At 34.8% G+C, this 14,838-nt stretch overlaps 2 protein-coding genes across 3 annotated transcripts in view; both read right to left on the bottom strand.

Moving 5' to 3' along the window:
* The window catches only part of LOC125935814 (cytochrome c oxidase subunit 7C, mitochondrial), a 994,084-nt gene that overhangs the window by 362,858 nt on the left and 616,388 nt on the right, over nucleotides 1-14,838 (bottom strand). The gene's annotated exons all lie outside the window — the stretch shown is intronic.
* RASA1 (RAS p21 protein activator 1) overlaps nucleotides 1-14,838 on the bottom strand; it is a 115,133-nt gene that overhangs the window by 3,289 nt on the left and 97,006 nt on the right. Inside the window, exons 14-23 of the mRNA XM_049649773.1 lie at nucleotides 13,466-13,623; nucleotides 12,873-12,949; nucleotides 11,370-11,542; nucleotides 10,892-11,051; nucleotides 9,663-9,805; nucleotides 8,135-8,250; nucleotides 7,327-7,413; nucleotides 5,069-5,136; nucleotides 2,998-3,086; nucleotides 1,558-1,635 (exon numbers count right to left, since the gene is read on the bottom strand). Coding sequence (XP_049505730.1) covers nucleotides 1,558-1,635; nucleotides 2,998-3,086; nucleotides 5,069-5,136; nucleotides 7,327-7,413; nucleotides 8,135-8,250; nucleotides 9,663-9,805; nucleotides 10,892-11,051; nucleotides 11,370-11,542; nucleotides 12,873-12,949; nucleotides 13,466-13,623 — 1,149 coding nt within the window. The remainder of the gene's footprint in view (nucleotides 1-1,557; nucleotides 1,636-2,997; nucleotides 3,087-5,068; nucleotides 5,137-7,326; nucleotides 7,414-8,134; nucleotides 8,251-9,662; nucleotides 9,806-10,891; nucleotides 11,052-11,369; nucleotides 11,543-12,872; nucleotides 12,950-13,465; nucleotides 13,624-14,838) is intronic.

Below are 14,838 nucleotides of genomic sequence, written 5' to 3'. Positions count from 1 at the left end.
ACGAATCACAGCAACACAGAGATATCAGAGATGTGCAGAGGACTCCTGGGAAGCAGAACAAAAGGTATTTGATTCAGGTTTAGTGCTCATCAAAGCCCTTCTGAAGGAGATACTTCAGGTGAGTGCTGAAAGATGAATTTGATTTTTGCAGGTGGTAAAGGAATATAAGAGCGTGAGGAGACAGGAAGAGTATTGGGAATTTGAAGCACTTTGAAAGGATACATTTTGAGGCCTAACTAGGAAAATGATGAGGAAGCTGGAATGTTGACACTTGTGGAGTATTAATGGAGTCCTAACCATTAATCTGAAGAATCTAAAAACTAGAAATACAGCTTAAGATAAAGCTAGCTGGTATTAAATACTGGACAGTTTGATTTTTTGAGAGTGTGTGTGAACAGGGGAGGGGCAGAGAGAGAATCCAAAGCAGGCTGTCAGCAGAGCCTTGACGTGGGGCTTGAACCCCCAAACCACAGGATCATGACCTGAGCCAAAGTTGGATGCTTAACTGACAAGTCACCCAGGCGCCCCTTGACAGTTTTCAATTTTTTCAATCCTTGACCAGCTGTGTTTTTTTGATAATCAGAAATACTGGTATCTGCAAAACTTCCCTGAGTTCATATATAAGAAAGATGGACATTTGGCATTGGCCCCTGTATTTCTCAATTTTATCCTAAGTATAAACTTACGCTGTAAATAACTTTTTACACTTGTTTTTATCCCCGAGGTTGCAAACTCAGGGCCCTGGGGCAGTGCTGGTTGCTTTCATTGCATACTGGTGTGGCTGTGTTTTTAACTGAATTCGAATACCTTAAGGCAGGACATGGGTACCTCAGTCTCCTACCGTAGCATTCCCTAATGTCATACACCTGGCTAAAGTGATCACCTTTTTCATAAACCTGTTTTTTATATATGAACTGGATCACTAATGTATTTTAGTTTTTAATTGATTCAATGTCTGAAAATCTACAATCAAGACTATTCAACTTTACTAAGAAATACAGGATCTTATAAATTGTGTGTGTATATATGTATACAATTACATATATACACATAAAATACATATATATAATATATAAATTCCCTGTTTTATCATTACAGTTTATTTATAAAGGCCCAATTAAGACATAGGTAGTACCACTAAATGAAGTGTAACACTAAATCCATGTATTTTATTCTAGAAAAGCCTCAAGAACACTCATTCCAGTCCATTTATTTAACCTGGTCAGATCTGAATCATCGATCTTATTTCAAATGCCATACACTAGCAGTTAAGTAAATACAACAACAGATTATCACAGTAAGGAGATTGAACAGCTAAAAGATAATGAAGGTCAAGACAGAAATAAACATAAGTACTACAAAAGCCATAGTGAATACTTGGCATAAACCATTTAGTGTAGGAACACATGGTTAAAATAATTTGGGAAAGCAGGCAAAGATAGGCAGGTTTTTGTTTTGTTTTTTCCCAGATGGAAAATCTAAGCTATTGCTTAAATACATTAACTCTCAGCTATATTAACTATAGGTCTTAAAGTACTTCAGAAGTTACACACATACCCCAAGTTCATCTAAAAACATGATCATACGATGTTTGTTACTTTTGATAAATGGATTGACACCTTCCATATAGGGCTCCTAAAAACATAAAAACAAAAACCTTACAATTTACAGATCAAAAACAAACACTGATCGATAACGACCATACATGTAGCAAGAATTCTTACAATCTAATTATGCCCATCAATAGCAATACATGTTCACAAGAATTTAACCATACAAATTTGTCTTCTAATAAAAGCAAATAACTAAACTGAGGAACTGGAATCTTTTTAATGAAAGAAATTCTGGATGAAAAGAAAACACTGAGCAATGACCAATAACTTTTGACTTCCCGAAAACTTGACTGATAGCCTAGTTTTGACCAGAAGCCTTACTGATAACATAGTTGGTTAACACATATTTTATATGTTACATATATTCTCTTCTGTATTATTACAATAAAGCTAAAGAAAATACTAAAATCTTAAAATATATTTACAGTACTGTAACAGCCATAAGTGGACCTGTACAGTTTGAACCTGTTGTCAAGGGTCAACTAATTCAGATAGAATTACTGAGAAGCTATTATTTGCCAACTGCCAAGATAAACATGAGCCAAACCAAGAGGTTAGAATGTAGCAGACTACAAACAATTAAAATACAGTGAGCTCAAGATTGCAACAGGAATATATACTACTCACAACCTGCTTCAGGATTCAGATAAATTCAAATGCTAAACCATACTACGAATTGCTCTCCATACTAAAATCTTAAGCCTGTTTAAAAATGTGCTATGTTGTAAAACAAAAAAGGTTTAACACAAACTCTTTTAAAATCAATAACAAATGGTAAGGAACTCTAGTCAATTCCAAAGAAACAGACATGAAAAGTAAAAGTAACATTATGGTTAGCAAAAATTAAAAACAATTAATAGTCACTGACTTTTGGCAAGGATCTGAAGAACAAAAAGTCTTACCTAAGAATTTTACTCCAAAGTTAAAGGAAGTAACTGGACAATTTTGAAAGAAAGTATGTATGGATACTTGTTATAGCAGTATTTATAACAGTGACAAGTTGGAAGCCATCTAAATAATGAGTACAGGAGTATTTAACACCTACATGACAACATAATCATTAAAAATAATACAATAGTTGTACAGCAAGAAGTTTGTTAAATACTGACAAAATCAGGCACCATGGTATGATCACCACTAAATATTAACAATGCTTAGGAAGTGGGATCATAGATGGATGTTTTAAAAACTCGTCTGAGTTATTTACAGTAAATGTTTATTATGAATTAATGAGATGGATTAAGGTATGTTTAAAAATATACTTAGTGATTTTCTTTATAAAATAGCCACTATTGAAAATCTACCTAAACTGTCCATATTTCATGGTTTTATTATGTCAAAATTTCATTTGTAAGTGGCATTTTAAAGTATCAAAAGGTTTTACCTTAGCTCCAAATTCCACAAGATTTGCTAAGTTCTGCACAGATTTAGCCACTAATATCAGTGTTCTTGCAGCAATAGGAGACGGGGAATCTATGAGAGAGAATTGGGCACAGGTAATGACACTGACTCCAAAGGCATTTTCAGGTAAAGCGTTCTAAATTTAGCACTTTAATATTTCTTTACCGGGGGCTCCTGGGTGGCTGAGTCGGTTAAGCAGCTGACTCTTGATTTCAGCTCAGGTCATGAATGATCTCATGGTTCATGGGTTCGAGTCTCACGTCAGGCTCTGCGCTGACAGTGCAGAGCCTGTTTGGGATTTTCTCTCTCCTTCTCTCTCTACCCCCCCCCCCCCCCCACTGGTGTACTCTGTTTCTTTCTCAAATAAACATTAAAAATAAAATTTATTTACTGTTAAAAATACTAACACTCTTCCATTTAGAGCTCAATCTTTTTTGGGAATTACATGACCTGTATAAATCAAAAAACAAGTTAAAGGGGGTAAAGTTAAATAAACTGATCAATATTTATAGTTTGTGAAAAGGTTGGTGCTACAAGACTCAGCAGTTCTCAACTGGTTGGTATTTCAGAACACCTCAAAGCCTGCTTTATCTTTATCGCTAAAGAAGGGTCATTCCACAAACCCTTCATGACAATTCGCAAAACTAATTTCAACCCGCTCAGGTTAGCAATTTGCAGTCTGTGCACTTCCCTACTCCCAATCTTCCAGTGACTACAAAATCACTTTAAAGCTCAAAAACAAAGATAACATCTGGGACTTTTGCTTTATTTTAAGGAGAGAAAAAAAAAAAAACAGAATAGTGTAGAATAAACTATGAAGATTAGTCAGGAGACCTTTCCCTATAGGATGTACATAGTAGGCTACAAATGAAAACTGTAGCGATTACATATAATCCCTGAAACATAACAATTACTTCACAGTAAAAATGCATAGCTAAGTCTATTTGTCTAATTTTAGATTGTACTTTTTATCTTAAGCTGAACTATAAATAAGTAGTGCCTGGTGGCTAGGAGGCCAACATTCAGATAAACCAGTCTCTCCAAAATCTAAACTTTTTTTTTTTTTTAACGTTTATTTTTGAGACAGAGCATGAACGGGGGAGGGTCAGAGAGAGAGGGAGACACAGAATCGGAAGCAGGCTCCGAGCCATCAGCCCAGAGCCTGACACGGGGCTCGAATTCAAGGACCGCGAGATCGTGACCTGAGTCGAAGTCGGACGCTCAACCGACTGAGCCACCCAGGCACCCCTAAACTCTAATTCTTAATAGAACCAGAGATTTAACCATTTGAGTAGCAACAGAAGATAATGACAGACATCTGGTGACTATAATAAGGTAAAAATTCAGATTTAGTCCAAAATATGTTTAAATACAACTTTGAGCTTCTAATTATCAAAATAAAAACGGTTCAGGTTCCTTCTGTTCCTAATGGCTCATTATTACATTTGGAGTCACAGGGATCACCGTTTCCCTTTCTTCCAAAGAAGCCTACGGCATCTGGAAGTCCTTCCATAATAGATACATGGGAAATAAACCCAAATCTGCTTTGTTGGGAGTTTAAACTGGCCAATTAAAACCTCTCCTCTCTACAGGGCCACAAGTATTCACAGAGCACTACTGAACCTGTAGCTATCATTTTAATGTGACCTGAAAATACAACTTGTAGTAGTAGTGATAGAGTCTAGTGTGGACTAAAAGCACAAGGAAAGCTCTTCCCAACCTGAAAAAGCCAAGTTGCAGATTGGAAAAAGTCATCATAATGTGAGTTTCAGACACAGGTAGGGATGGGGAAAGAGTGACACGTGTCTAGTCACGCCACCTCAGGCTTCAGATATTAGATGGAAAGAAAAGGTAAGTAAGAGAGGGTAAATAGCAAAAGGAAGGAAGAAGAAAAGGGCACTTTGGAATGCTTATGTCAAGTTTTAGAACTTGATAATAAAAAATCAGATGTCAAAGATAAAATGAGATACAAGGTAAAAAAATAAAATCAGATGTCAAAGATATAATTTTATTCTAATTTTTTTAATTTTAAAATTTTATCAAAAGCTGATTACCTGAGATGATATTAAACATCCGTGGATTCAGGATGGCAGGACAGATAAGTCGAAGAAAAACAAAACCACTGAATGGGAGGGAAATTTTCTTTTTTAGAAAACTATATATGTTACATAAAAATAATAAAAGTTTTAATACTTGTAGAACCATGAACTATGAATTAATATAAGGAAGCCCAAACATAGCTTCAAGAAAATAATAAGCTAAAGTATCTTACTTTAAGAACATGTATCTCTGCTTCTTATACTAGTTCCTTTTCCCACACTTGGAATTTTCAGTTTATTTTGGGAAGATTTAGGTTGTATCTGTAACATTTATGGTCTTGGCAACTCTTTATTTATCCCCCACTAGTAGTGCATCTTACACTTGCTTTGAGGAAGGAGTAGTATTAGGAACACTAAGAATTTCTGAAATATTATAGGAGTACAAATAAACCTTTTTATAGATACATAGTCCTGTACGGTCCTAAAACTTATATTCTCTCACTTCTTTCTTTACTTATTTAAATAGAATAGCCCTATAAAGTCGTTATAAATCAAGTTGATTATTCTGATTTTGTTAATGAATTACCAAATAAGAGCCCACTGTAGTAGGGAAAAGTGACTTCCTGATAAGTGAAAATGTATTCAATTTAATGTTGAAAAGCTTTTATGATAATAAAGAAAAAGACCTCACCTTCTCCATTACGGAGAGGGTAAACCAACTCCTCAGCATTTACTTTCCAACATCACAACAGTTCACTTCTTTTTGGACTCTTAGAAATGGTTGTTACTTCTCAGATAGCATTTATTGCAATTGTAATACACAATTATCAGCTCTTTAAATACCTCTTTTAAACTAATTTGTGAAGAATCTTGCATAAATTTTGTTTGAAAACATTTTAATACTTAAGTCTTTGAATCTGAAATCTAACCTACCAACATTTAATCATGAAAGAATTTCAGTATGCAAGTCTACTTTCTGTGTATTTTTAGAGGGAATTTAACTTTAAAAAGGATACTAGGACCTACACTAGGGTCAGAAATCATCACCTTGGGCATAAGTGCCCCTTAAAAACCCTATAGTGTCCAACAATTCACATAGCAGAATTTCCTGCTGCATTTGCTTAACAATTATACTCATTTGAAACTGAGTTTACAAAAACTTTAATTTACATCATATACACAACTGTGCTGAAACATGCTTATAATTCTTTTCTAATTCTCAGTCACTACTAAAGCCAAGACATACAGAATCTACAGTTCTTCAACACTCATGTCCTATCATTACTAACCAAGAGAAATTTTAACTGTAGAAAGAGTAGAAAACCTCTTTTACAAAACTCAGGCTGGGGGCAGGATTAACACACATTTTTCAAAATCACCTGTATAGTATTTGTGTCTTGAGTGGTTGTCTAACTTCTTTTTAATGGGATATAAAATGACTGACAGTATATATTCTCCATAATATCTTATTATTTGACTGCTATATTCTCTGATGCTTTTGCACTGAATCTCCAGTTGTCTTCAGTGGGCTGGAGGTACTTAACAAAAGCCTATAATAGCTTAGAGATTTTGACTGGATCTTAGAAGCCTGGCCTTTAGTTCTGCCTCAGCACTACATGACCTTAAGCAAACAATTTTAACCTCTTCTAGAGCTGCTTCCTCATTGGAAAAGTAAGTTAAAATAATGATAATGAAGTCCCTTTGTGTAAGATACAACATTCTGTGACTTGCCAAAGCAATTCCTCCTAATTACTGCACAGCAGGCACACAGAAACACAGCTTCACAACTACACTGGAGATTAGCCCAGAGTCACAGACTATTATAAACCAAACAGTCAGTATCTCAAGGGTCAAATATTGCTCCTCCTCTTTAGCATCACATCAATCTGTTCCACTCCTCCCACTGTCCCCTTCCCTCCTCTTCTCTGTGCATATACGTGTATATGCCTATATGCATGTAGATATGTGTTGTGTATATGAAGAGTACTATATAAGATAAAATCCCAAATAGTTAACTATGAGTGTTCAGGTTTTTAGAAAACGTATACAGTAGCTAAACATCTCTTAGTAACTTCCAAAAAAAAACCCACAGTAAAGTTATAGTTTCAAAGCCTCTGAACTCAGAAAATATTCAACAGGACTCTGACATCAAAGTCAGAGAAAAAAAGTCTTCAATACTGTTAGTTGTTAGTCTTCAAATTTTCACGGTTACCCACTTGACTCTCCATGCATGCTATACATAATGATATAATGAATGAATTGATGAGCCTTACCTAACAACTCTTGTTCTCATGGTCGTATTTGTAGGCCACTTGTGCTGGACAGATTTCTGTAAACACCCATAAATATATCTCAGTGTCCTGCCAAAACAACACAATTGTCTCAATACATAGAGTGAGGCAAAATGCTGATCTCACTGCAGCCAAAAGCTTAATTTACCAAATACATGTTTTAATGCAACTTGCCTTCCCCCCACCCCAAAAGTACTCTGCTACAAGTAACAACACATTTAGCAAGGGATAACGAAAACAAGTTGTCATCATCAATTCATTCAGCTAGTTCTTTACATTTACTTTGGGAGAAATTTACCATTTTTAGAATATTTCTGTATTAATGAAAAAGATGAAACAAAGTACAGGAATGAGGATACAGAGGAAATACTAAGTTTAGATGCCAGGAAGACAGATTTTTGACTTAAGTTCACTCCTACCTGAGTGAGTTCACTTACACTAACAGCTGTTAGGCAGATACTAATTATCTGGTGCATATCTAACCAAGATCTGTATGATCCCCTCAAATCTGAGACTATTAAGTCTCTACTCACTACCAAGTTACCGTAGAAACCAGACATAGTAGCCTATATAAAAAGGTTTTTATGTTCATGTAAATATGTCACCACAGTGGTTTCTTCAAGTCACTCTTTTGCCTTAAACACAATTTACCTTATAAAGATGAAAAACCCTAACTTTTTCAGAGTATAAAAACAGGACAGTGGAAAAGCTTACACATGTTTTAGAAATACAAATTTTTCAAAATGCAGATACACAATTTCTTGTCAAATTAATAAATTTCACCACTTACGGTGGAAGTATTTCTGAAGCCATGAATATTTTCTCCACAAGTTCTGAAAGTATGTTCAATAGGTGTGCTAAATTAGTGTTCACATCTTCATTTTTTTCTAACTTTGATGGACTTAACTAAGAGAAGGAATAAATCAATATAAATGCATCTTGCCAATGATAAATGCAAATGAATCAAGGCAATCAAATAGTTGTTTTCAAGGTTCTCTGTTTTTCCATTTTTCAATCTGTTTTAGTCTTGGGGGTAAGTATAAATGGGAATTTTAAGGCAGTCTGCTCTTTGGAGCTCATTTACTATTAATTTCCAATTACTCAACTGAAGAATAAGCAGTGATTATTCAACACTTTTCAGCTGTTCTGGGATTAATACCAGTGTTAAAGTTCTCTTTTATTCATTCACCATGCTTTACCATAGATTTTTATAGGCACACAAATTGAATTAGACATTATTTAAAAACTATATATATTCTCAACTAGAAGACAAAACCCCATCTTTAGTGGCCACGTATTCACAAATATACCAGGAATATGAGAAGAATGATTACCATAGATTATACAATCTATTTTATTTATTTGGAAAAAAAATGATTAAAATAGAAAGGGTTTTCTGAATGCCGTAGGCAGAATAATGAACGTTTCTCAACATTTTTCCAGTACCCCTTGAGATCTAAGAGTTCTGATCTAGAAACAATGGACTAGATTTATCTACGTCTCAACTCCCTAGCCTGAATCCAGTGTCCACAGACTCTCTTCAGACTTTCTCCACTTCTGTATCCATTTCAGTTAGGCCAACTATGTCATTACCCCAGGTTTTCAACACTAAATCAATTTCTTCCCTCTATGTTAATTAGTAAAAACTGGCAACTTGGTGCAAAATTAACATCTGACAGGTCCCAGTGTATGTTATCAAAAGCAATTCCTTCTTTTATTAACTTGGTATCAGATCTAAAAAATGTATTTAATATCTTCCTTCTATAGATGTTCTTTCTACCTTGAAAATCAGATGAGAGAAGAGCCATGTGAGATTCCATTCTTTATCTTAATGGTTTATTATGAATATACACTGAAGGCTTAATAATTAATCCTAAAAGGATGCTTTTATCTGCTTTTGAATGGATTATATCGTACTTCTTTCCCCCAAAAAGCCTTCAAGGACACCCCTAGTTGTTATTATGAAGTGTTTCACAGACCTTAACTATGTTATAAAACGTTAAAGTCTCCAGCAAAAACTTCAATTTATGTTATATACACTTTCTGAAAGCAGCATATCCTTTATCATTAGTACAGCAGGAGAAATGAGAAAGTACTTTCATTAATTCCTGGTGCAATTTCTGATTTTTAATCTCAAAGTACATCTTTTTTAAAAAGTCTGTTTTGTCTAATGTTTTTCTAAATGTCTCACAAAATGTGTAAGTGCTCTGATGAATAATTTTAGAAGCTAATATATTTGCCTTAAAACATAATTAGCTATAAAGCATTACCTATTAAAATACCCCCTTTACTTAAATACTTAAACATGAAATTCGTACCTCGCAAGACTGCTTGCTTTCCATGATCTTTAAAATCGAGTCTTTCAAAGCATGATGAACAAACTGTGTAGCAGTGGCTTTCATATACTGCTCCATCAAGGTGCTCGCAAGTGTTGTGGCTCGAAATAGAGTAGTGGCTTCATCTACACAAGTATTTATTTTGAAAGATTATTTGTAAAGGACTGTACTAATGTGAACGAGACTGGAAATTAACTTCATTTTTAAATACCTCATTTGTATGCAGCATTGAAGTACTGATTATAATAACAACCTATATTTCTAAAACTTAACTCTTCAAAGGACTTTACTACTTCATTAGATCATCAACAGACGGTGTTGACACTGCCATATTCATAAGAAGAGAACAAAAAGGCTTAAAATGATTCTATGACCTGTAAGACCAAAGAGCCAGTGAGTGACAAAACTCCTATCGGAATTCAGCTTTGCTGTCCACTGAGCCCATGCTTTGAAAACTCTGAGTTGATTTCCAAATCAGAATATAATTATGTGGCATAAACAACTAGACCTATCATTTGGATCATTCTGTAGTGTGTAAAACACCAAGTCTCTATCATATATACCTGAAACTAAGAAGATATTCTATGTCAATTATACTTTCGTTTTTTTTAATGCAGAAAATGAACCCCCCCCCCCCGCCAAAGTCCCAGTATAAATCATTAGCCTAAAGTATGGCTATTGATGACCTAAAAAACACAAACACTGCCAAAAATGACAATCTCAGTGTAACATATGGACCATCACTTTATCCTTCCTGACAAATCTGTATGTTTTTACATATTCTATGATTGGGAGGAAATAGTTCTAGTTTCTACAATTTATTGGGGAACCTAGAAGCAAGCACCGTTACTGAGCCAAAGTGCTAGTTGGAAAGGGGTTAATTGTGACAAATATGTAAGCTGTTACAAAGCACTGTGGATCCAGCTGCATTGCTACAAATAAAATGCAACCATCACTCAACTTTTGTGCAATGGATTAGTAAGTCAAATATAAACAAGAGAACATGGTAAGTCTACCAAACTGTTCTTAAAATCAAGTACCATGTGCCATGAATAGGGACAAAAAGTCACTTTCTTATGGCTTCTAATAGTTCACCATGACAGAAACTTGTTTGAAATACTAACTGGTTCCCACAGCCAAATGTTAGCCAGCCCAAGAATTTTAAAGATGATGTCATTTTAAAGTATCACACCAAAACGTCCATACTTTACCTTCCATGCTTATTTCTCTGTCATTTAGTGTACATAACAACAATGATTCAAGCTTTTCATGAAGAAAAATCCTCAGTAGGATGCTAGCCAGTAGTGTTCGGTCCTGTCCACATACATGTGATAAAGCATAGACTACATGAAGCTCCTTTTGCAGTATAAGCTAAAAAGCACATCAAGAAAGATTGTTGAAAGTATGCGGCATTAAACTCTCAATGAGACTAACAGGAATTGTGTTATGTTCTTCTATTCAGAAATCTGTTCTATTGAAAACATCTGTTAAAACTAGAATGAGTTTATTGCCTACATATCTACAGTCTCTTAAGACCAACATCTTCCTAGCACAAGGCTTTTCAACCTTCTGTGCCTATCACTGTGCATTAAGCTATACCATTACTATAATTAATGGATCTTTTATTTAAATGTTAAATATTTCTGTTAATTCCATCAAAAATAATTAGACTGGTAAATAACTTAATACCTCTTTAAATTCACTGTACTCTTCTTCTGGCATGATTTTTTCCATAGAATATCGTGCTCGGACACGCAGGGATCCTGGTTCAATACCTTTTAATGGTATATGGGAGCTCAGCAAAAACCATTCATCTGTGGCATGCCCTTTCTGTAACCGGCTCAACTGGCAGCGCATAAATACTTTGATAGAAAAACATCAAATGATTACCATCTAAAAAGATGACACTATAATTAGTCATACAAGTAAATTTTCCTGACATTTTGTTTTCTCTATAGTGTTAGATGCTTTAAAGGACTTTTCAGTGGTAACACAAAACCAAGAGTTGACACTTCATATACTTCGTTCACTTACTGAATGCCTACTGTGTGCCAGACTATGGTGCGCAGGGACATGGGACACAGACATGATTAAGACATGGTCTCTGACTTGCATTGGAGGTCACCGTCTAGCCAAGAAGGCAAGAAATCAATTATGGTTCCATGTGGGAAGTGCTGTAACAGTGCTTAATGCTACCAAAGTACAGAGAAATAATACATAATTCAGCCAGTGGAGGTTAAAAATCCATTCCAAACAGGTAACCCCTAAAGCTAATGTGTAACAGGATGGGGAAGTGTAGCTAAAGAGAAAGGCAGAGAAAAAGAAAAAGAGAGCACAGTTCAAACAGAAGGTACAGCGGGCACGTTTAAAATCCATTGATTACTTAAGAACTACTAAGAAGGCTGGCATACCTAGAGAGGACATACCACAGATACACTATGAAAGCAATGGGAGGAGTGAGTGAGGAAAGGGCTTTTCTTCTCTGTTTACCAGGGGTTTGGATTTTATGTTTGAAGTAATGGGAAACCACTAAAAAAATGTTAACCATTTAAATAGTACAGAAATTACACAATAACTTTTACAGAGAAAAATTCAGGCTTTGATCTGTTAATGCCTATCATTTCTTTCCCTACGCCTGACTTTTAAGAAGGTATTAGCCTAATTCAGTGTGGTGTGAACTGTTAAATCCCACTGCCACCTGCTTCAGCAGAGGCTGGGCAAAGGTGTGCTACCAAGAACAAGCACTGAGAAGGTTCATCAGAAATGAATAAATAGTAGACTAATTTAAAGAAAAAAAATTAATAGAGTGCTTTTATTCACTTACATCAAACTATATGGAAAGAGGAAAAACCTAAACAGTAGAAAGAAGGGATAGTGGAAGCACCACAGAAAGAGGGCCGCTCTCACTGTCCTCTCGTTCTTCCCATCTACTGGGGAGAGGAAGATGAGAGAGATGATACAGAGTTTAGTAACAAGGACTTAAATTTACAGTAGGTACAATTTAGCGATTTTGGCCTTTTTTTTCTTAAACGTTTTCTCAACAATCAAAGCTTTTTAGAAGTACAAAAAGAAACTATGTTATTAAATTATGCCATTTGCTCTTTTGTAAATCTCTGTTTTAGACTACATTTCATATAAATTTAAAAAGTATGACGTGTTTTACTTCAGTAAGAAATTTCTGTATCAACTTACAGATATCAGGATCTTTGCTTTTCTTTGTTTTGTTACTAAGAGTTATTTCAAATCTGTTAATGTCAGGAGGAAGATCACTAAAGGAGCAAAAAGAAAAAGAATTAACAAAACATCCTGGCATCAAACTATCTAATTCTTTTATTTCTAGTATCAAATAAGTTCTTTATATCTGCTACTAAACAGTTTGAACATGCTGGATTTAAAAATGGATACAAAACATGTTATTATCTATAAGACAGGAATGCAGACAAGCAAATCATTCCTACTATCTTTAACCTCAAGTAAATCCTGGAAACCCTTGTAAACATTTTCTGTGTGTGTGTTAGTAAATGATTTTATACTTGTCAGTAACGCTAATTCACATTAGTAACTAGGTGAAAAACCAAGGACACAGCACTTCACTAATCAAAAGTGACCATATACAGCAGGAAAAAAAAAAAAAAAAAAGTATGTACTATTAAAACGCCTGGACTGGTACCTTGTTCTGACCATTGAGATACAGAGATGATGGGGGGAGGAAGGGAAGGGACCACGAAAGAAAATGCAACAGGATAAAAGAAAATGATTTAATGTAATACTAAAATAAGACTTACTCAAAGACAAACTCTTCTGACCATACTGGGTTTTGCCCTTCCCTTGCATGAGTTTTTGCTACCTGGACACTGTTCAGGTAGATGTTACAATATGGATTTGTAAAATGTTTTACGGGGAGTTTATGGGCTTCTTCAATGTGTAAAACAAGACTGCTGACCTAAAGGAAACACAAAAGTTATTACCCCAGATTTTAAGACTTATGCATTAGGCTTCAAAAGCAATTAGTATAAAATAACAACCAACCAACCAAAAGTAACTTATTTTTCTCCTTTCTTTAGAAAATGACCTGTAATTACATTTTCCTCCTGTGTGATATATAAAATACAACATTCAAGCATTTGAAATAATTCTTCTCACAAAAAGTGCAGTTTTATTTTACAAGTTAATCCTCCAATTATATTCTTGCAGTAATTTAATGAAATGCATCGTTTTTACTAAAAAACAGTGGTTCAGAGAAAATGAAACAAAGAGGATTTTTTATTAACGTAAGTAAACAATTGTCACCACCCAAATCAAAATCCTCTAAGTTAAAATAAAGTTCATTTGGAAGATTTATTTCTATAAACCTCTACAGCTAGAAACTATTTTTTAATTTTTTTTTTTTAAGAGAGAGTGTGACAGGGGGAGGGGCAAGGAGAGAGGGGAGACAGGATTCGATGTGGGGCTCGAACCCACCAACCATGAGATCATGACCTGAGCCAAAACCAACTGCTAGACATTTAACCGACCGAGCCACCAAGGCGCCCCCAGAAAATATTTTTAATACACTGATTATGCCTTCTCGTTTTACAGAAAAATATACAAATCCAAAGAAACTAAGTTATTTGTCAGTTTTGGCCAAAACCTAGACCATTTGCTTTCTAATACCAGGCCCTCTTTCCCTCTGGCCATACACTACTTGTGTGGCATTGGACAAGGTGGCCTCACCTCCTCTACAATAACATTAGGATCAAGTCTACACTGCAAGTTGTTGTAAGGATTAGCAATAATATGTGTAAAAGTTCCAGCAGAGTACCTGCAAAAGGGCTCAAGAGATAAAAATGGTAACTTTATAGCTATAAAGTTTCACACAAGACACAATATGCAAAAACTTAGTCTGATTTTTTAGAGCTTACAAAATGTTAAATTATGATTTGAGAACACATAACAATTATGTGTATAATTAAATGTCCTTGGAGAAAGGGTTATTAGACTTTTGATTACAGGAACTATAACTTACAGTCATCTAAATATTAACCATTTATTCACTTGAAATAAAGCAATATATTAAATTCACAAAGATTACTAGAAATTTCCATAAATAAATACTCTACTAAATGTTCCTCATAACTCCAAAATGTTAAAATTACTTAACTTTTTCCAACTATCTAGG

Source organism: Panthera uncia, assembly GCF_023721935.1.
Source record: "Panthera uncia isolate 11264 chromosome A1 unlocalized genomic scaffold, Puncia_PCG_1.0 HiC_scaffold_17, whole genome shotgun sequence".
In the NCBI taxonomy this organism is placed as follows: domain Eukaryota; kingdom Metazoa; phylum Chordata; class Mammalia; order Carnivora; family Felidae; genus Panthera; species Panthera uncia.
The sequence above is the reverse complement of the archived record's forward strand: the minus strand, read 5'-3'. Positions and strand labels throughout refer to the sequence as shown.